The 23,086-nt window shown below is 35.1% G+C and overlaps 1 protein-coding gene across 1 annotated transcript in view; it reads left to right on the forward strand.

Moving 5' to 3' along the window:
• The window catches only part of ADAMTS20 (ADAM metallopeptidase with thrombospondin type 1 motif 20), a 154,674-nt gene extending 137,269 nt beyond the window's left edge, over window positions 1–17,405 (forward strand). The window contains exons 36-39 of the mRNA XM_045555249.1: window positions 553–686; window positions 6,813–6,904; window positions 14,778–14,882; window positions 17,309–17,405. Coding sequence (XP_045411205.1) covers window positions 553–686; window positions 6,813–6,904; window positions 14,778–14,882; window positions 17,309–17,398 — 421 coding nt within the window. The 3' untranslated portion in view covers window positions 17,399–17,405. The remainder of the gene's footprint in view (window positions 1–552; window positions 687–6,812; window positions 6,905–14,777; window positions 14,883–17,308) is intronic.
• The last annotated feature ends 5,681 nt before the right edge of the window (window positions 17,406–23,086 follow it).

A 23,086-nucleotide genomic window follows, 5' to 3' on the forward strand; every position in this document is an offset into this window, starting at 1 on the left:
AAATAAATCAGTCAAGGATGGTAGCACATGCCTGTAGTCCTAGCTACTCAGGAAGCTGTGGCAGGAAAATGACTTAAGCCCAGGAGTTTGAGGTTACAGTGAGCTGTGATGGTGCCACTGCACTCTAGCCTGGATGACAAGTGCAACTCTGTCAATCAATCAATCAAACAATCAATAAATACTTGAACATTAGCATGTACTCATGTAGAGCTTGACTAAGAATACTGTGGGTGAGCAGTAGGACACAGAAAAGGCAAGAATTTAAGACCTACATGGATTTTCATAGAAATCATACTAATTCCAGCAACAAAAGCTAGGAGAATTACAGCTAAATTATTTTTCCACAAACTGTTATTGAATTTCCCATTGAGAATTTTGTATGTTAACCTGGAGTGATTTTTACTTGTTTCCCGTTTAACTTGTTTCCCGTTTAAGTATAAGTTTGAAGAGCAGGAGTATGTTTTTTATCTTTCTACTTTCAAAGTTTACCATTTATCTATGTTATGTAGATAACTGTATCTAATACTAAAAAGTATTCCAATGTTGTTACAGACTACAAAATCCATATGAATGTCCTTTTAATGGAAGTAGAAGGCAAGACTGTGAATGTAAAAATGACTACCTAGCTGCTGGATACACTGTTTTCAGCAAAATAAGAATTGATCTCACTTTGATGCAAATTAAAAGTAAGTGCCAAATCTCTATTTTTTAAAACAAAAACGCTCCATTTGCTAATGAAAGTCTAATAATATGCTAGTATATGTGATATCCAGGGTATAGAGAAAGGCCTTGTACAAAAACTAGTCAAAATTTTTTAAAGTTATTAATTACATACTTTCTCTGCAATGACATGTGCCATGGAGATCCTTAATGAAAATGTAGTAGTGACAGAGATGAGATATTGCCCTTCCAAGATAAAATTCTTTACCTTAAAATCCCCAACTACATTAAAGGTAAGGAAGTTAATATCCTCAATGTACTTGTAAAGCTTTTTACAGGGTTTAAGGTCATAATTAACATTAGTTTCTATTACAATTTATCAAGTATTTTCTCAACATTATCTCACTTGATCTTTTTAACAACCCTGTATTAGTTGAGGCAGATATGTCACAAGGTTACAAGTGATGAAATTAAGTAGAATTGAAGTGACTTGTCCCAATTCATACATACAGTTAGTAACCGACCTTGAGAGGAAACCCCAGATTATAGATCATCCTTCCTAACCAGGAAGAAATTTATAATACAGTCAAGTCTGAACATATTTATGGAACCTAATATACACTGGACATAATGAAGTCCGCCATCCTAAAAGTTACATATCTCCATAAAGAGCCAAACAAGTTCATATCAAGAGCAGAGACTCCATCTCAATTGCCATTGGGTCACCGTGCCTGGCACAGTGCATAAATCATAGAAAAGAAACAAAAAAAATTGAGACAATATATACATAAATATATAATATCTAAATTATACTCATATAATGATGAATTATTATTTTTAGTAATGATGTCTATGAGTTACTGTATATCTACCATTTACTACAGTGGTGTTTACTAAAGTAGAGTTATGGCTTCACTATTGCTATAGTTAAGATCATAAACTCTGGAGTCAGTCTGTCTGGGCATAAATTCTTTGTCTCCATTTACTAGCTATGTGACCTTGGGCATATCTCATTAAGCCTAGGTTCCCTCATCTGTAAAATAAGAAGCTGCCTCTGAGGTTTTTTTTTTTCTTTTTTTTCTCATCTTCCTTTCCTTCTTTTTTGTCCTTGTTGTTTTTTTGGTGAGAATTAAGAGATGATACTTGTAATATATCTAGTCATTGTCTTACATGTAATAAAAGCTTTATAAATACTCATTATTATTTACCAATGTATATGTGTCAGTTAATTAGCATTGCAAAGCATATAATAGTCATTCAGTAGCTTATTTACTATTAATTAGTCTTTTAAAAAAATTAATTTGTCAAACAAAGCTGCCATTTTGCCAGGTATTGGGCTGGACCCTGAGCATACAATGTCAAATCTATACATTTTCAAGTCCTCTCTTTTTCTTTCTCAAATTCACATGGTAAAAAAACAGTCTTGATTAAATGAAGCTGTCCACTCATTCTGCACCTGCACCATAGAACTGAATGTGGCAAATAACACGCAGCCCTTCTGGCTGCTATTATCACTGTAAATGAATGACTATTAAGCTTACATGTACCCGCAGTGCTGCCAAGTAACCTATTGTATTTCTCTTGTCTACTCCCTCTCCCACTTTCCTAAATGTCTAGCTCATACCTTCTCCTTTAGCTCCAAATTTCAAAATTTTAACACCTCCACTCTACTCACTCATTGCTGATGATCTTCCTATTTCGCTGAAAAAAAATAGAACAACCAGAAGGGAATTTCTGTAAGTTCCCACTTGCCATATCTACCAACCTGCCTAAATCTTTACCTACATCCCTTCTCTCCTCTTTACTAGGGATGAACTATTCAGGCTCCCACCCAAGGCAAATCCCTCCACTTGTGCCATGAGCTCATTGCCTTGTACCTACTCAAGAACATTATTTTAGCAGATTTCCCTTTCTCTCTTACCTCCTCAATTCTTCCTCTCTGCTGGATCATTTACATTCTGCATAGAAAAACATGCTCTTTTTTCTTTCATCATAATTAAGAACAAATCTTCTTGACCTTCTTCCCCTCCAGCCACTGTCTAACTTTTCTGTGTTTCTTTATAGTAAAATTTCTCAAATGAGTTATTATTCTCACTCTCTAATTTTTCTTCCCCTATGCTAACCTGAACTCTCTCTAATCAGTCTCTTATTAATATCACCCCCAAGAAACAGTCCTTATCAAAGTTATCAATGACTTCTGTTTCACTAAATCTAATGATAAATTCTTGGTTTTCATCTTACATGATTCATCAGCAACATTTGGCTTTCAGGACAACACATTCTCATGGTTTTGTGGCTTTCTCGGCCACCCTTTCTCCTGTTCATCCCATTGTTCTTCAGCTTGGCTAGTTACTATTCATCTTCCACAACACTGAATGCTGAAGAGCTTAAGTTCTCAGTCATTCCCTGGAGAATCTCATTCAATTTATAGATTTCAAATGCCATCTATTAAATGACAGTCCTAAGTGCATATTTACAACTTGGACTTCTACCCCAAACTGCAAAATCCAACTGTCTACTCAGCATATCCATGTGAATGTCTAATAGGTAAGCCAACCTCAATGTATCCAAAAGTGAACTTGCAATATTTTCTGCCAAACCTGCTCCCTCCGCCCCAAATTTTTACCATTACAGTAAATGGCAACTATAATCTTCTAGTTAGTTTAGCTAACACCTAGCAGCATCTTTAACTCCTACCTTTCATCCATACCCACATGCAATCCATCATCAAATTTTGTCAGGTGAGTATTCAGTGTGCACACTGCTACAGACTGAATTGTGTCCCCCAACCCCAAATTCACATGTGGAAGCCGTAACTCTTAATGTGATATATTTGGAAATGAGGCTTTGGGATATTATTGGGTTCATATGAAGTCTTATAAAGGTGAGGCCCTCATAATGAGAGGAGTGCCCTTATAAGGAAAGGAAGAGACACCGGAGCTTTCTCTCTGCCACGTGAAGACACAGCGAGATGAGAACTCTCACCAGAACCGGACCATGCTGGCACCCTGATATCAGACTTCCAGCTTCCAGACTGGGAGAAATAAATTTCCTTCAGTTAACCCACCCAGTCCATGGTATTTTGTTATGGCAGCCCGGGCTGTCTAAGACATATACCGAATTTCACTTTTTCACTACCTCATTTGCTACCACCTTGGTCCAAGCCCACACCATTTTTTCATTGGGATTATTATACCTACTGACTGGTATTCCTTCTTCAGTATTGCACCACTCTTCCCCTTTCTGGCAGAGATTCTCTTTTCAATGGATAAGCCAGAGTGATCCCCTAGAACTGCGGTAACCAGCCCCTGGGCGCGGACTGCTACAGGTTGGTGGCCTGTTAGGGACCAGGCTGCAGAGCTCCGTGATCCTCCCTCCTCCACCCCCACCCCGCCCCCATGGAAAAATTGTCTTCCATGAAACTTAGGAAGGGGGTCGTGCACAGCGGGAGGTGAGCTCAGTGGTGAGCGGAGCTTAGTCCGTATTTACAGCTGCTCCCCCATAGCTCGCATCACCACCTGAGCTCTGCCTCCTCCCGCCCCATGTCCGTGGAAAAATTGTCTTGCATGAAACTGGTCCCTGGTGCCAAGAGGTTTGGGACTGCTGCCCTAGAACATAAGCTATATCATGTCTTGTACATTATCCCATCTGATCTTTTTAACAAACTCAAAGTCTGCTCAAACCACTCCTAACATTTCCATCTAGCTCAGAGTAAAATCAAGAATTCTTTGCCAGTCAACAAAACTAACATGATTTCCACATCTCCATTACCTCTCTGCTTCCCATCCCCTCTGACTCCCTCCACTGTATCTCTACTCCAGACACACTGGTGTCTTTGCTGTTCCTTGAACACACCAGGCATCCCACCTTAAGCCCTTTGCACTTACTGTTCTATCTGCCTGGATCACCCGTGGGTTGGACAGTTAACTGCATAGTTTACCCCTTCATTTCTTTTGGGTCTCTGCTCAAATTCATCTTCTCAATAAGGCCATCCAAAACCACTCTCTGTTCCTAAATTCTCTTCCTCCCCATCCTCTTCCCTGATCTGTTTTCTTTTCACGGCAAGTATCACCCCTAACATATACTATACAATTTACTTTATTACTTATCTCTCCCTGGGAAGACTCAGGTCCCACCAGCCTCTGTTTCATCCACTGTTGTGTTCACAGTATCTATAATAGTGCCCTCTGCACAATAAGTTGCAAATAAATATCTGTTGAATTAAAATCTTCACTTTCCTCAAGAAGCTTATAGGAACACCTATCCTGAACAATCTTGAAGACAAATATAAGTTAACCAAGGTGGGGAAAGGAGTTTCAGGAGGAGGGAGAAGCATGAACAAAAGTATGGGAGAGTATCTTGGTGATGTCAGAGAATGAAAAGTATTATAGTTTTGTCTAAACATAAGTCAAATGGAGGTTAGGGGATGGTAGCTAGTTAGAGAAGTTCCCAAGAATCAGATCATACTAAGCTATACAGGTAAATTTTATCTTGTAAATCATAGGAGCCATTTGAGTAAAGGGAGAACCAGGGGAAGGAACATACGTGGTTGGAGGGAGAACACACTGTATTCATGAAAACAACTAGGAAGCTAATGTAATAATTCAGATAGAAAGTGATGGTAGCCTAAATTAGGGACATGGGTCAGGATAGGGAGCTATTTGAGAAATATTAAAGAGGTTGACTCTGTAGGGTTTTCTGACTGAAGAGATGTGGGAATTACTGACATGAAATACTTGGAAAGATTTCCAAAATAACCAGGTGGGTAGTGGTATAGTTCAGTGATATGGGAAATACAGTAGGGGAATAAATTTGGAGGAAAAATAATTCAGTTAGCTTTGGACACGTTAAGTCAGAGATATCTGTGGATCATCCAAGCAATGATGCCCAGTAGGAGGTTGAAATATGTTCTGTAACCCATCAGAGTTAGGTGGACTGGAGCCATCATTGAGTAATTGGTTGATAAAACCAAGGCCATTGGCTGGTCATCATGCTTTTGGAGAAATTAGTATCAAATGATGCTTTCAAAGTTGTATCCCTGCTCTGACCCAGCCTAACCCATAAGTATCACAAATAATCAATGGTGTATATATAAACATTTAACAACCATATATCCAAGGAGAGAAAAAAGTCAGATTTTTAGTATTAGGCAATATCCATGGTGTATATATTCCCACCATGGCTGATTATATGCCACCAACATGACCACCTTGTACATGGAGTTGGGAAGAGATGCACATGGTTGGCTCTCACTATTTTTCACAAGCTTGTTCTGGCACACCATGATAGGCCTACTAGTTTTAGCAACTGTTCTTGGAAAAGTGATAGATATTTCCAGAAATGCTACCTTTGGGAATTGCCTCTAGGGGACTGGTGTCATCACAGGGAATGTAGTGATCTTACAGTCTTGAAAAGTGAAGGGACTTGAGATAATGCCAGTGGAGATGACAGCCACTGGCTGGATAATTTGGTTAGGATATTATTTAAGTGATTCAAACATGATTAAGTGACTGAAGCAGCTGACTTTTAGGGTTTCTTCCAACCTGTTTTAGATCAAATGATTCTATTTTTGCTACTTTATCAAAATCTCTACTGCTATTTGCTAATCAGCATATTTTACTAACAATGTTAGCAAAAGTAAGACTGAAAAGAATAGAAGCAATAATATAATGCAATAACATAAGAAATCAAAGGAAATAGCACCTTTTTTAGCTTGGTGTTTTTGAATTGCCTAATGAATTGCTGTATATGCTGTCTGTAAGCATATATAGATTAGATATTGCTTTGTCATATCCATTTACCTTTAAATAATCTTTTTTTTCCTTCAGTGACTTTGCTCCTAACCCTACTTCACCTATTTTATGTATTCACTATGATATAAAATATAATAAAGCATTTATTTAGTTTTTAAATCTTCTATTTTAATTACAGATCTACCTGCAATTTGTAGGGCTATTTGTGAGATGAACATTTTTGTATTAAAAAATTATTTATTTAGAACATGTTCTATGTTATGTACTAGAATTGACATTTTTGCTTAAATTTTTAAAATTAATTATACAAATATGTTAAAGAAAATAAGAAAACTATGTTTAACAATGAAGATTGTATTACTGTCTCAATGATAACGCATTTCATTTATTATTTTCTAGCTACAGACCTTCTTTTCTCCCAGACAATATTTGGAAAGGCAGTTCCATTTGCCACAGCTGGAGACTGCTATAGTGCTGCCAGATGCCCACAGGTATTTCATATTTGATTAGTTTTCCCTTCACTATTGAAAAAAAAAACTAACAGTGTTTCTCTTCCTTCATTTTTTTGACCAGAATATTGCAAGAAACATGGTAAATAGAAATGCGAAACTTCCTATATGTACTTTATTTCAAAAGTTATGAATAAACTTTGCCAATACTGAGTTTGTTTGAAAGGTATAATAATGAGAATTTTAAATTGTTTAGATTCTATTTCCCCTTCCATAACACTTTATCATTTTTAATTTTTCCATTTAGTCCATGGCAATGAATGGACTTGGTTATTTAAAAGTATGGTGTTTAATTTCTACCTATTTGTGAATTTCCCAAATTTCTTTCTAGTTTTTATTTCTGTTTTTATTCCATTGTGGTTAGAAAACACACTTTATATTATTTCAGTCTTTTTAAATTTATTGAAGCTTGTTTTATGGTCTAGCATATAGTTTATCCTGGGAAATATTTAATATATTCTTAGGAGGAATGGGCATTCTGTTCTTGTTGGATGAAACGTTTTATAGACTACTTGTTGGTTTATGGTGCTGTTCAACTCTTTTTTTTCTTGTTGATCTTCTGCTTAGTTGTTCTATCTGCTGAAAGTCTGCAAGTATTATTTTTGAATTGTCTATTTCTTACTTCAGTCTTGCTTCATGTAAGTTATTTTATTTCATTTACTTTGGAGTTTTGTTGTACATGATTATATGTTTATAAGTGTTATAACTTCCTAGTAGATTGATCTTTCTATCATGAAGTGTTTATTTGTAGTAATTTTTTTTGTTTTAAAGTCTAATTTATCTGATATTAGTGTGACCACTCCAACTCTCTGAGAGTTATTATATATATTTTCATCTCTTTACTTTCAACTTATTTATATCTTTGGATCTTAAGAGTATGTCCCATAGAGCAATTTGTTGGATTGTTGCCTTTTGATTGGATTGTTTAATGGTTAGAATTACTATGTATTTACATCCACCATTTTACTTTTTGTTTTCTATATGGCTTATGTTGTCTTTGTTTCACTGTTCCTCCTTATTGCTTCCTTTTTATTCAGTGAATGTTTTCTATTGCAACATTTTAATTTCCTTAATATTTTCACTACATTTTTTGAATTACGTCCATAGTAGTTATTCAAGGGTTCAACGCACACACACATGCACACACACACACACACACATTGGAATCTACTTCAGATTTATACTATTAAATATTTTTATATTTCCAGTGAAATATAGAAATAATACTCTTATATATGCCCTATTTCCTTCTCCTTTTTTGGTACTATGTTCATGATACATAAACCATCTATAAATGCAACAAACCCACAATATATTGTTATGGTATTATCTTATATAATTTTATGTCTTTTAGAGCACTGGTCTCCAACCTTTTTGGCACCAGGGACTGATTTCATGGAAGGCAATTTTTCCACAGACCGGGATTGGGGTGGGGTGGGTGTGTGGTGGGGTATGGAGCTCAGGTGGTGATGAGTGCCAGTTTCTTAACAAGTGCTGGACTGGTACAGGGCCGTGGCCCCAGGGGCTGGTGACTGCAGTTTTAGAGAATATGAGAGAAGAAATTAGAGCAATTATATATTAATTGAGTTTGTTATATAAACCTTCTTGTTAAGTATTTCCAGTTGTCTTTATTTCTTCTTATGGATTTGATTTATTATCAGGTATCATTTCCTTACTCCAAAACAGCTTTACTCACCTGCCTTATGTGTTCCATTATTGTCAAATATATTACATTTCTCTGTATTACAGGCCAATAATATAATTATCTACATCTTTGTTTATATAATTGCTTTTATTTTTTATTTTATGTATTTATTTATTTATTTTTGAGACAGCGTCTTGCTCTGTCACCCTCGCTAGAGTGAGTGCCATGGCATCAGCCTAGCTCACAGCAACCTCAAACTCCTGGGGTCAAGCTATCCTTCTGCCTCAGCCTCCCAAGTAGCTGGGACTACAGGCATGCGCCACCATGCCCGGCTAATTTTTTCTATATATTTTAGTTGTCCAGCTAATTTCTTTCTATTTTTAGTAGAGACAGGGGTCTCGCTCTTGCTCAGGCTGGTCTCTAATTCCTGAGTTCAAAGGATCCACCCGCCTTGGCCTCTCAGAGTGCTAGGATTACACGCATGAGCCACCGTGCCCGGCCTATAATTGCTTTTAAATCAGTTAAGAAGAAAGGTGAAGAAATATGAAATTATAGTGTCTTTTATAATTACCTGCATAATTACCTTTACCAGTACTCTTTGATTTGTGTTGATTTGTATTAATACCTGGTGACATTTGTTTTCAGCCCAACAAACTTCCTTGAGTATGCTTTGTAAGACAGGTCCGCTAGTAAGAAATCCTCTCAGGTTTATCTGGGAATCCCTTTATTTTGTCTTCATTTTTGAAAGATAAATTTGGCTGTTAAAAAATACTTGACTTACAGTTTTTAGTTTTCAGCACTTTGAACATGTTATCCCACTGCCTTCTGGCTTCTAGCTAGATAATAGTTGTCAGCTCCTTATCTTCTTGGGTTTGACACATATGCAGCCATTTTCCTCTTGGTGCTTTTGGATTTTCTCTTTGTCTTTCAACATCTTTACTGTGACATATTTGGTGTGGATCTCTTTGTGTCTACTTGCCTTGGAGTCTACTGAGCTTCTTAGATGTGTAGATCAATACGTTTCACCATATTTATAAAGTTTTCAGCCATTTCTTTCAAATATATTCTCTGCTCCTTTCTTTTTCTTCTCTCCTTTTGGTACTCCCCTTGTGCATACTTGCGTGGAGACTTAATGGCGTCCCTTTATTTCCCTGAGGCTCTGTTCCTTTTTCTTCATTTTTTCTCTCTGTTCTTCAGATTGCAACAATGCATCAACCTCTTCCAGTCTGCCAATTCTTCTGCTAGCTCCAGTGTACTGTTTGAGTCCCCCAGTGCATTTTTTATCTTGTTTATTATACTTTGCAAATCCAGAATTGTTTTTTAACTCTTTTTGCAAAATATAATATCTATCTCTTTATTGATATTCTCTATTCGATGAGACGTTTTTATCATACATTCTTTTACTTTTTTAAACATGGTTTCTTTAGTTCGAGCATGTTTATATTAGCTGCCTTAAAGTTTTTGTCTGCTTAGTCTAACATCTGATCCCTCTCAAAGGCAGTGTTTGTTGCCTTTTTTCCCACAAGTCGTCCTTTCAAGTTTCTTTCAAGTTTCAAATTATGTCTCATAATTTTTTGTTGAAAACTGGACACTTGAGGTAATATATTTTAGCAACTTTGGATCCTAATCTTTCCCTCTCCTCTGGAACTTCTTGTTGTTATAGTTGTTGTTTGCTTGTTTGTTTATGTGTTTGTTTAGTTGCTTGGCTGAAGTGTTTCAGTGGATCCTATCTCCCCTGCAGTGTGCAGCCTTTCCTCTTGCTCTTCAGAGGATGCAGCACTGGGCATACACAGTCACCCTGATGCTCCTCTTCCCTAGATATGACAGTGGTCTTAGCTGGGCTCCCTTCAATTCTTTCTCCCTGACCCCCTGTTAGGTTTCTGGCTGGTTTGCCTCTAATGATATAATGCTCAGCTCTTAGTCTCCACTAATTGCTACATGATTGTTCTATTCTTTCAACAACATGCTGGGAGCATAAATTACTCCACAGTCTGATTCAATTAAATTGAGGCCCCCTCCTTGACCTCAATTAGTCTTATAGGTCAGTTTTTGAGGTTAGGAAAGAACCCAAGAGGAGTGCTTAGCTCTTTCCCTGGTTCTTTCTGCTAATCTTAAATATTATCTACTATATTTCTAATTGCTATCCTTGAGCTACCGCCCTCCTCTTTACTGCACACCACTAAAATCTTATTTTCAGTAGCACCCTTAATCGTGAACCTCCCTATGTTCTATTCCAAATAAGCTCAGTTCCATTAGGAAAAGCTATGGAATTTTCTGGTTTTACAACTTGATTCTCTCCCTGGGAAGAATCTCTGCACCTATCAGAGAGGGCAGGGATAGTGACCTATTCCTCAGAATAACACCCCAGCTCTATAAACAGGATCCTGGATCATAGTCATAGCCCTCGGGCTTCTTGGATTGCCCTTCTCAGCTAGGAGGCTCTGCCCTACCAATGATTTTGCATAAGGATGATTCAGGTTTAGTGTTTCTGGTCTGCCATACCTGGGATAGATTGTCTGCTCTATTAGTAGGAACTGGGTGGAAGAAGGGATCAGACTCTCAGCTACTCTTGCTTATAATAAAACTTTTGCAATACAGAACTAGATGGGATACAAAACGCTGATGGCCTGTCCCTCCCAAGGAGAAACCATAGCCATAACAGGGATGAGGGGAAAATGGAGTCCTAGGTTCTTAACTGCACCCGCCATGAATAGAACTATCATCTCACTGAGGTGTGAGAAACAGAGGGTGGGCTATGGTTCAAATGCCACAGGCTGTCACTGTTCTTACCTAGATTTAATAGATTTTCTTTAATAAATGTTTCTCCTTTTGTTGTGTAACCTTATGACAATTTTCACAACTTTCAATGGTTGTTATAATTTTCCCTAGTTATGCCTGTTTCACTGGAAAGAATGTCCATGGGCTCTTCACATTGCAATTCTAGAAGTGCTTCCTCTCTTGGCTATAGTTTTTAAGGCAGCTAACTTTGCGGAGGAATCCTGTGTTCTCATTCAATCCTTGAGGCTGGTTAGCTCCAGTCATGTCCATTCTTCTTCCCAATTCCCTACTTCACTCATATTGGTGATCAGTAACTACCTTGCAGGTGGTTATTGACCTACTATTTTCCTTTCAGTTCCCTTTCCAGGACTGTCCTTCCCCTGCTGAGGCCCCTCTTCTTCTGAAGCCTTGCATTGTCTCTTCAGACACTTGTTCTAAAGGCAAGGATGTATAATCTAGAATTTTAACATTCTAAACAAATTTTCCCTGATATATGGATATTTTTATTGGTTACACTTCCATTTTGACCCTTTCAGATGGAAATTATTCATTCTCCAATGGCAAACACATTTCAGAACTGATCAGCTTTGTCCAACAACCCATCCTCCTTTTAAGATAGGCCTTCTGGTCATACATTTGATGTAATTAGAGAGAAATAAATTGACAATGCAACCTAGCTATATGAACAGTCTGCTAATACAAGACCTCACAGAAGCTGTTACTTTGGGAAAGTCACCAAATTCTGGAAATCTGGTCCTTGTCATTATGTGTGTTGAATTGAATAAGTTCTGGTCAATGAGACATCAACAAAATTCATAAGGGACTGATACAGGTAAATCATGTAAGTGTCAAATGGAATAAGAATGCTTTTACTTTATGAACTCTCCTCATAGGAAATATCTTAACAGGAAGCCAATAATTATAGACAAAATTCTTTGATGTCTATGGAATCTGAATAGAGGTACTTACACAATCAGGTTTTTAACTAAGATAGCTATTTCCATTTCTTTCTAACTCCGTTTCTCCAATTTCTGTGTAATCCTATTTTCCCCTATAATATTTTGAGAAAGGTATGTAGCTATAAACTGCGTAATCCTAGTTTATAGTTGAAGAAATGGACATTTCATTTTAACAATCTTTCTAAGATCCTTGAGAAAGTTATAGGCAGAACCAGTGATAAAATTCTCCTCTCTGTGCATCAGGGTGAGATGCCTCCCTCAGATGGTTTTCTAGGCATTTTTGGAATACAAAGCTTTATTTAAAAAGTTAGATGTTATTGGACATAGAGACATGCTTGTCAAAAGGAGCCATGCCCATCTATATTCAGTCTGTATTTATCTGCTCGAGGCTACTGTTACCAAAAATACAAACTGCTCAGTATTTTGGGGGATGTTCTGTCAAATATATAAACCAGATTGTGTGTTAAGTTACACAATATTTGCATGAATACTCTCCAGATGTTTGATGTCACAGAAAGAACTTATTCTGTTGTTTGGGATTCATCAAAACCACATCCTCTGTGTTTGCATATGACAGGGTACCCTGGGACATGAACGCTGAAAAGAGAATGGACACACATGGTGCTCCTTAGGGAAAATAAACTTTGCCACATTGCAATATGAGATGACGTTAAGGAGTGTGATGTGATTTTAGAATACATATGGCAAAAATGAAATAAAGTAAATGTCCTTTACTTTTTGCAAAGCCACAAAAATAAAAAAAAAACAACTATGCATCTCTTTAGCTAGTTTGTAATTGATATTTGATTATAGAAGAGAAAGAGAAATATTCACCTTCAGCCAATGCCAGTAGAGCACGGCCAGCCTCCATTTAGAGTGTTCAGAATCAGTAATTAAATGTTTGGAGTGAGTGTTCTTTATTATCTGATGTAGAGCTTAATATATATCTGTAAAATCTATCCTTTTGATTATATTATTTAGATTTCACCTTATTTTTGTCCACTTGATTTGTCTTGTTACTGAAAGAGGCATATTAAATTTTTCTTTCCTTAGGGGGTGTCTGTCCATGTCTCCTTGCATCTCTTATAGCTTTTGTTTTATAAAAATTGTCACATTATTTAATACATACTACTAATGTGCAATATCTTTGTGGTGGCTCATGATTTTTAGCACTGCCTTGTCATGGTTTCATGATTTGGGACTTGAATTCTCCTTTGTCCTTCTCAGGATCACTACTTCTGCTCTCTTTTTATGCCCATGTGCCTGGTATAATTTTTACCCATCCTTTTATTTTTAACCTTTATGAATCACCTTGTTCTCATACACACAGCATGTAGTTGGATTTTGTTTTGTAAGCCAATTGGAAATTTTTTACAAAATAGGTCTTATATCCATTCACATTTAAAATTTTATTTTTTGATCTAGCATATGGTAAAATTGTCTCTTTTGGTGAATAGCTCTATGAGTTTTAACATATGTACAAATTCTTGTTATCATCATTATAGTCAGAATACAGAACAGTTCTCTTACCCACAACATCTTCCTCACACTCCCTTGTTTGAGTTGGTCCCCTCCTCCCACCTAACTCCTGACAAACACTGATCTTTTCTGTTGCTATAGTTTTGCCTTTTCTGGAATGTCATATAAATGTCATCTGAATGTAATCATACAGTATACAACCCTTTGAGACTGGCTCCTTTTATTCAACATAATACCTTTGAGATCCATCGTGTTGTTGCATGGATCAGTAATTGCCCCTTTCTGTGGCTGAGTATTCCATCCTTTGGATGTCCTGTAGCTGGTCTACAGTGTGTCCATTTACCTATTGGAACACAATAGGTTGTTTCTGGTTTTTGGAGTTTATGATATACACATTTGTGTACAGGTTTTTGTGTGAACATAAGTTTTCATTTCTCTAGGATAAATTCCAAGGAGTGGGACTGCAGGGTCACTTGTACAGTAGGTTAAGAAATGATATTCTTACCACAAAAGGGTAGGGCACAATAACAGAAGATTCTCGAAAATATCTTAAACAGGTATAACGTCATAGAAGTTAGCAATAAGGGGTCACACATTGCAACTGGACAAATGCTAAAGTGTAACAAGTGTCTGTCCCTATGAACACCCCTTCTTTCAGGATTTGCCAGTTGCTACAGGACCATTAGCTCTAGTTGTCAAGTCACAGAGTGCTAGGGTTGGGCAGAATTACTTTTCCAAAAATAACATTATGTGGTATTAATTCAATGATTGCTTGTAATTAAGATGACTTATTGGTAATCAATTTTTAAAATCCTTGTTTATTTTCTTTACAGTAAGGTGGTATCAATTAGTCTTTTATTTTTTAAAGGAAGACCCTTCAAAAGTAATTTGAGTCCTTCCTCATATAATTCTCATTCAACTGTTTCCAGGCAAGAGCATTATTAAATATATTATGAATTCCATCTATTTTTGTTTTGTCTTATTTACAATCCAGGGACAATTCAGCATTAATTTGGCAGGTACTGGGATGAAGATATCCAGCACAGCCAAGTGGCTTGCGCAGGGGAGTTATGCCTCTGTCATCATACATAGATCACAGGTAAGTCCTACTGGACCGAAAAGCCGTTTTGAAAAACTTCTGTGCTATGAACTAGCATTAAAGGTCCTCTACTTTAAATTTAAAGTTATACGAAGTTGGTGACTAAAGAGTTATTGCATATCATGGGTACATTATATATAATGGGATACAACATCAATTTATGAAATGAAACAGAGTTCATTTTTATTAATGTTTTATATACATAGGTTTTATATACATACAAATCCACATACAAGCTACAGATACCTGAAAATGAACTGTCAAATGCTAGGATGTATAGATTTTGTCCATCTCAGGTTTGGGGCTAATGACTTGAAATGCAGGTATTTTAGAAAGAGATAGTGCTTTTTTACTCTTCTTTAATTATTAAAGGTTTATAGGTTCTAATATTTTGAAGTGAGGGTTAAATTTTTGGTTTATTTACCTAACTGCCTTGCTTTAGTGATGGGGGTGGTGTCACTTAATGAATATCCTTCACAGTTTTTTCAAGAATTAGGATTATGATTTATGTTATTTTCATATTTTCTTGTCCATATTCATCTGGATAACATTATTTTATATATATAAATATGAATTACTCTATAGTTATTTTAAATATAGCACATGTATTTATTCGAAGTAGAACCTATTTAATTTTGTTGCTGGTATGATGTACTAATATGTACACTTCATCAAATGCCTTCTATTACTTGCAGTTATTGTGTCTTAGATAGCATGTCTTTATCCGTAGTAAATCTGGATCTAGGTTATGTGTTCTCACCTACATTGCACATAAATGGGCACCAGCAACAACCCCTGCCCACTCTAATGTTTTGTGATTTTTCTTCCTTTTGATAAAAGTGACTTCTGTCATACTCTCATTTATATGAACATTATTCATAAATGAAATTCAGTATTCTGATACTCATAGCCTTTAAAACGTTCTGTTTGTGAAGATGATGAAATTGTGCTTTAAATAGCAATTAAAGAATTTTAGTTTTTATTATTTCCCTTATATGGGTAAACTAGTAGGCTTTCAAAAGGAGTGACTGTTTTTAAATATTTATTTCACATATTTCGATCTAGTTCCTTTTGGAAAAAGAATGGGAATAAATTAATTACTTATTTAAAGTACATTCTGAGCAGGTATAAATGTAGAGATCTCAATAAGACATTCTGACCTTATGTATTCAGTTTTTACGTATCTTTTGGTTAAATGTAAAGACTGAATTCTGGCCGAGGTCACCAGTGGATATGGATATTTAATAAAAGCATTCATTTTGTTTCCATTTAACTTCTCTTCTAAAGATTAATTAGAAGATTGGGAACTTTTTACCTCAATCAAAAATGTTGCACTTGACAGTATTTCTTGAAATATGATGCCTGGTGTGAAAATGAGACTTATGAAACCCAATTTAAAAATGCAAACATTTTTCAACATATTTTTGTTTGTCAATAAATTTAATCCAGGTTAAGTTTTTACTTCAACAGATTGGGAATAGAGACATATACAAAATTGAGTTTTTACTGTCATTCCCTGCTCTATGTACTAAGATTCTCCCAAGTTAAAAGGGCTATGGAAAGAGAAGGCAACTTTGGAAACTCTGGGTCTCAAAACATTCTTCCATCATCTCAAAAGGTCCCAAGAACCCAAAGTTTCCTTCTCTACTCTTCCTCCTTAGATTAAAACAAAAAATCTTACCTTCTCCAGAAATTAAAATTCAACCTATTTTTGTCTCATCCTATGAAAATGCCTTTAGTCTTCTAACTTTTGGATATAAAGACGGAAAGTAGTCTAGAAAGTAGATCTATCATGTCCTCGCCACCCACCTTGACCCCATGTCTGCCCACCTGTTCCTCAGTGAACTGCTTTGCTTAAGGAAGAATCTCCCTTTTTAGTCTTTCTATAATTACAATGATGGTTTCCAGCCCAATTTTTATTTATTTTTTGCTCCATTTTACCACCTTCCATACTTTTCTCCAGGGTGTGTTTCTAATGCTTTCATGAGACACTTGAGATAAACTCTCTGTAGCATGAATTGTATTCCTTTAAGGTCAAGTTTGTATAATATGTTTCTTTTATTTAGTCTAAGAGAATATTATGTAAAATTATGCAAATATTAGACAGCAAATTGGGAGAGGTTTTAATAAACTCACTGAAAAAAATAGATTCCTTTATGAAAAATATGTGGATTGAGATAAATTACCTAAGTTATAGTGTGATTTATAATCATCGAGTAGCTAATATAAATCTCAGGTTATCTGGTTTCCTTTTAACTTTCCTATGACGACTGATTTGAACTAATACTGAAATGGTATGATCCTTGTCTTGGAATGTAATTGTTGTAGGAAACCACATGATTCAAAGCATTTGCTTTTTGTGTGTTGTGTATGCAGATATCCGCTTGTATAAAATTATTCTATATTCTGCCTCTGCTTATTTTCAGGATGGAACCAAAGTCTACGGAAGGTGTGGAGGGTTCTGTGGGAAGTGTGTTCCTCACGTGACTACTGGTCTCCCAGTTCAAGTAATATGAACATTCAGAAGAGGGAAGTATGCCCTAAAGAGGAGATATTCTCTGGAACATACAAATAACTGGTGCTCATTTCTTTACTTCTCCCTCCCTGAGATTTCCATATATAAAATGTCTCTGTCATTTTTTCAGGGTGCTCATCAAGGATTCAAATTGCTACTTAATGTTTTCAGGGTCTTCAGAATAAGCAATAGATATGTGACTATAATCACATCGTTTTAAAAGAGCATAATAATTTATGGTAGAGAATAGAAGGATGTTTGAATGAATTATACCAAAACAATGTTGCCATTAATAGCTTGGACTGGACCACAGTTATATTATACCTATAAACACACATGTAAATCTCTGCTCAGTATTCTGCTGTACAGTGAAATGTTTATTCTACTTATTGAAATGGAGCAAGTAAACATTAGGAAATAAACTTATTCGAAATTACTATAAACATTCTTGAATCTATCAGGTGAATAGCAAATCAATAGTTACATTAAAAAAGTACATAGCCATTATACTTTCTGCTGATACAGTTTAGATGCCTTGTTTTAATTTTCCTTTAATTTAAGTTGTGGATTATGGTGTTTAAATGAAAAAACAAAAGTCCTAAAAATGTGGTACAAATTTTATATTAAAAATGTATGCTTGGGTTAAATAGTAAATATGAAATTTTTGTGGGTATAATACAGAAGATATACATTAGAATTTCATTTTTAAAACCTACCTCTTATTTGTACTTATAAGAGCAGTGCATTGTTTTTATAATGTTTATATTCTATTTTGCCGTTGTAACTCTTGTATGTATATATATATTCTTTAAAAATCTATTTTCTCAAAGTTATGTACTGTATTTTATTAATCAAATAGAAAGAGAACTATTGAAATTTTGAAATCTTATTTTAGTAAACATAAAATTATGTTTACATATGCAACAGTTTTATTAGAGATGTTTATTTTATAGCAGAGGTTTCTCAAAGCCAGAACATAAAAGACAGTATAAAAATTAACTATTCATAGGCAAATCCTCAGGTATTAAAAGATGTCTTCATGTGGCTTATTTAATTGTGTATTATATAATAATGTAATTTAAAAAAACAGATAAACAAATAATATTTTTCTATAGAAACCTACTCTGTAAACCAAAGAACAAACAAAACCAGATGGAATCTACTAATAGATTTTTTCCAGTAAAAATAGTGTACTAGTTTTACCCACAAAGTATTTTTTCCCCCATTTATTAAGGATATATTGTACCATATAAGGTACTAAAGCAATTTTGTGCCCATGTGGTTAAATAAACATTTGGGGATCTCTGTATCAGAAAAGAAGTATTTTGCACGATGTGCCTTAAACCAGTTACAAGCATTAATACAAAATGTGTAACATTTTCCAGGAATGTCTTCATTCATAATTAAAATCTTATAATTTATAAACATTTAAATAATAAACATATTTGTATGATGCATTAACACTTTGTTTTTATTTTCCTTATGTTTAAAAAAAGGATCCTTTACCACAAAAGTCTAACTAAAATCACTTCAGAAATTCTAAGAAAATTTTCATTCAAATTGTAGCAGTTGGAATGGAAGCAATTCCAGTCTGGTGTACACCTTCTCATGCAGAGGAAGTATAGGCAGGAAGTCTGCTAAAAACTTGTGATATCTCTAAAAGCTTCTGTTCAAGCAAGGAGTACTTATGCTACTTAGACTCAATTGGCCAAGCCAAATCATGTGACCAAGTCCTAGTCAATGGATCAGGGAAATGTACTCTTTCTATACACAGGATGGCCAAACCCATGGAAATGGGGGCAGGGGAACTTAACAATCCTCTCCCAAGGCAGGAAGGAGATCCTTATGATATATCCATCATCTTTAACCTTCCTAGAAATTGCCAGAGAACTCTCCAAAGTGGTTAATTCAATTTAAATGACCACTGAGAGGGTAAAAATTTCAGTTTATACACATCTTCAGTGACACGTGAATTTTTTTTTTCTGATCTGATGGAGTATAGCATGGTATTTTGTTGTTTTAGTCTTTTTGTTTCAGATTGCTTTGGCTATGCGAACTCTTTTTTGATTCCATATGAAAGTTAGGATTGTTTTTTCTATTCTATGAAAAATGACATTGGTATTTTGATGGGGAATTGCATTGAATCTGTAAATCACTTTGGGTAGTCTGGACATTTTAACGATATTTATTCTTCTGATCCATGCATGTGAGATGTTTTTCCATTTGTGTCATCTGTGATTACTTTCATTAGTGTTTTATAGTTCTCCTTGTAGCGATCTTTCACCTCCTTGGTTAAGTGTATTCATAGGTATTTTATTTTCTTTGCAGCTATTGTAAACAGTATTGAGTTCCTGATTTGATTCTCAGCTTGGCTGTATTAGTGTATAGAAATGCTACTGATTTGCATACATTAATTTTGTAACCTGAGAGTTTACTGAATTAATTCAGCAATTCTAGAAGTCTTTGGTGGAGCCTTTAGGGTTTTCTAGATGTAAGATCATATCATTGGCAAACAGGGAGAGTTTGACCTCCTATTTTCTAATTTGGATGTCATTTATTTCTTTCTCTTGGCTGATTGCTCTGACTAGGACTTCCAGTACTATGTTGAAAAATTCAGAAATTTTACCACATAATTTCTAAACAGTATTTGAAACATACAACTTATGTTTGGCCTGTTAGTGGTAAGAATGATGATGAAGGTGGGTGACATGCTTTATTGGTTCTTCTTTCATATCCTACTCTTCCACCATGTTAAATAAAATTATCCCACAATTCTTCCCCTTAAATGCTTAAACTTCTCTCAAGCATTTGCTAAATGAAACCTCCTCCATAAATTCTTCCCAGACCCTTTTGTCTGCAATATTTTATTTTTAATTTCACATGTATTTTATTCCTTTTTTACATCACTTGTTTTCTATTTTCTATGTGAATAGGGTTTTGACCACTCATCTTACCAGCTCTCCAAGATTATTTGAGTAAAAATTAGCACTTACTTAGCTACTATTTTGTGCCAGATATTGAGAAACACTTTATATTCCTATCTTATTTAATTCTTACAACAACCTTATGAGGCTTTATTATTTTACAGATCAGTCTATGTAATGGTAGCAATTTTTTTTAGCAAAATGCAGCTCTGCCAAGATGTAAAGCTTCTTGTTACTCTACCCTAAGCTTCACTTAAGGACAGAAACTGTATTTATTCTACTTCCCTCACAACAACTATCAGAGTGCCTACCACACAGTATAGATTTAATATTTTATTTTGAATAAATTAAAGAACTCAAGAATTTTATTCCACATTAAAATATATTTTAAAAATCTATATGAACTCTAATTTACAGATGGGTGGTGGAATTGATTGTTAGAGAAAAAGAAAGGATGCAGAGGCATCCCAGGAATATGTTCAGAAAGATACAGGTGCCCCTGAAGAGTTCAACTATGCTTTTGCAGTTCTCTTTGGAATTAGGAGAAAATAGCCACCATGCATATTTTTCTCAAGAAATCAATTACTTAGGTCTGCTTTAATTAATATGTCTTTATTTAAAAAAGACAATATCTACAAAAAATGATGGAAATAGAAGATAGTAACATAAATTTTATAATAATGATTTGTTCACAATTCAGTACAGGTTTGATAAATATAAAATTGTTTTATGATACCACAATAACAACAAAAAAGAACAGAATTTTTGTTTTGTTTTTTTTTTTTTACTCTTCATTGATGTCACTCATTAGGATAGAATATATCTTGGCTATTAAATATATCTATCAACATTGGTCACTGCATAAACTTCTAATATTTAAAAATGATTATTTTTACCATTTTACCTATTAATTTCTTTCTAATAATTTAGTACATGTCTTTTAGTTGCCAACTATTTAATAAATATTTAATTTGTTAAAAGGTAAATGAGAGGTTTCAGTTATATAGTATTTCTGTAACTTAATTTTTTAAAGATAACATGATTATTTTTGCTACATTTTACTTACCCCACTTTTTGGGGGAGGATAATGACTCATTTTCTATATTTGACACTTGAAAAAATATTTACAGCTGACAACAGTGGCATCTGCTGGCCATTCATAACTATTCCTCGGTAGAATGAAGAAAAATTGCCACTGATTTTCTTCTGCACTTTTCTGGAGATCTTGAGACACAACTGTTTGCAGTGCATTAGGGAAAATATCTTTGAATCATTCGTAACCCAATTTAACTTTGATTTCTATAGTTATATTATATCATACATACATACATGTATTCTTTCTACAACTTCAATCTGAAAACATTGTTAAAAATAAAAAATCTTCCTTGACCTCCAGGAGAAAATAAGTAAGTTGTTTTTCACATATTTTTTTCCAAAAATCTTTATTCTATAAACAGAGGAAAATTGGAATGAGGACAGAGCTTTTCTAGACCAAGATCTAATGGTAACAAATGGGGTGACATAAAATAAGTCAACCACTTGTATTTTTTCCCTCATCTGTAAAATCACAAATTTGAAAAAAATAATTTCTAAGGTACTTTTCAGCTATGCAAGGTTTTATGTATAATTTGTGTTTGGTGTATTAGTTATTGGTTAAATGAATAAAGCTATTTAGTATTTAATATGAGTTAAGAACAGTTCTTCAATCTACTCTTTTAACTTTTGCTATACAGAAAACTGTTAAATTTACATATGTCAAAGCAAAGATAAGCTCCTTTCATAGTTACATACTCAGTGTTTCATAGTTAAGAAAATGTGCGTTTTTGATGTGCCCTCCCACTTTCCAGCCATTTGGTCTCATAGCAGAACACTTAGCACAATTTGAACCTCAATATTCTCAAATGTAGAATGAATAGAAGAAAAATTGCCTTGCTTTCCCTCCCACCATAAAAATTATGGAATTAAATGACTTATTGTTCATGAATATGTTTTGAATATAAGAAAGGGCTAAATTAGCTGCATCCCTTCATTTTAAATATGGAAAACAGCATTGAAAGCATTATAGTAAGTGGAAGGTAGGTTCTGGGGTCAAAAATCTAGCTCTGTTGCTTACATGTTCTCTGTGATCTTGCGGAAATCACTTAACCTTTTTGAGCCTCATGATTTCTACCATAAATTTGAGATGTTAATAGTATCTGTCTTATTTTGTTGTAAATATTGAAATGGAAAATCTTGGCCCTAGCATTTCATGTGTGTGTGATGGGGAGTAGAGGGAGTGATGCCTCCTTGGAACCCCAGTCCCAGGGATGGTGAAGAGGCTTACTGCTTTTCCATATACGGGGCACAGTATAGATCACCTGGGGCCATCTGACCTAAATCTGATGCCCTCACCGTAACACCCCTGCTGTTTCCCTGCTATAAGTTTTCATAAACGTTACTGTCATTACTATTGTCATGATCGTTAGGTTTGTCTGTGTGGATGTTCTCTGGTCCCCCGGTTCCCAGTGTCAAGAATGAGTACTGGTACAGAATTGAGCCGATAATGGAGTGATCACAAACACAGAGCAATTTTATACAAACAGTTTATCACATAAAAGAAAGAATAAAAGTACATAAGGAAGCTACACAAAATGAAAATACATACCAGAGAGAATGGAATGGGTCAGTCCCTACGAGTGGAAACACTGCAGGCTGAACACACATTGCCTATGATAAGCCCACTAGTTTGTCCTCCTTTTCCCTGGTAGGATTGGTTGCCATTTCCT

This window comes from Lemur catta, chromosome 6 (genome assembly GCF_020740605.2).
Source record: "Lemur catta isolate mLemCat1 chromosome 6, mLemCat1.pri, whole genome shotgun sequence".
NCBI classification, from domain to species: Eukaryota; Metazoa; Chordata; class Mammalia; order Primates; family Lemuridae; genus Lemur; species Lemur catta.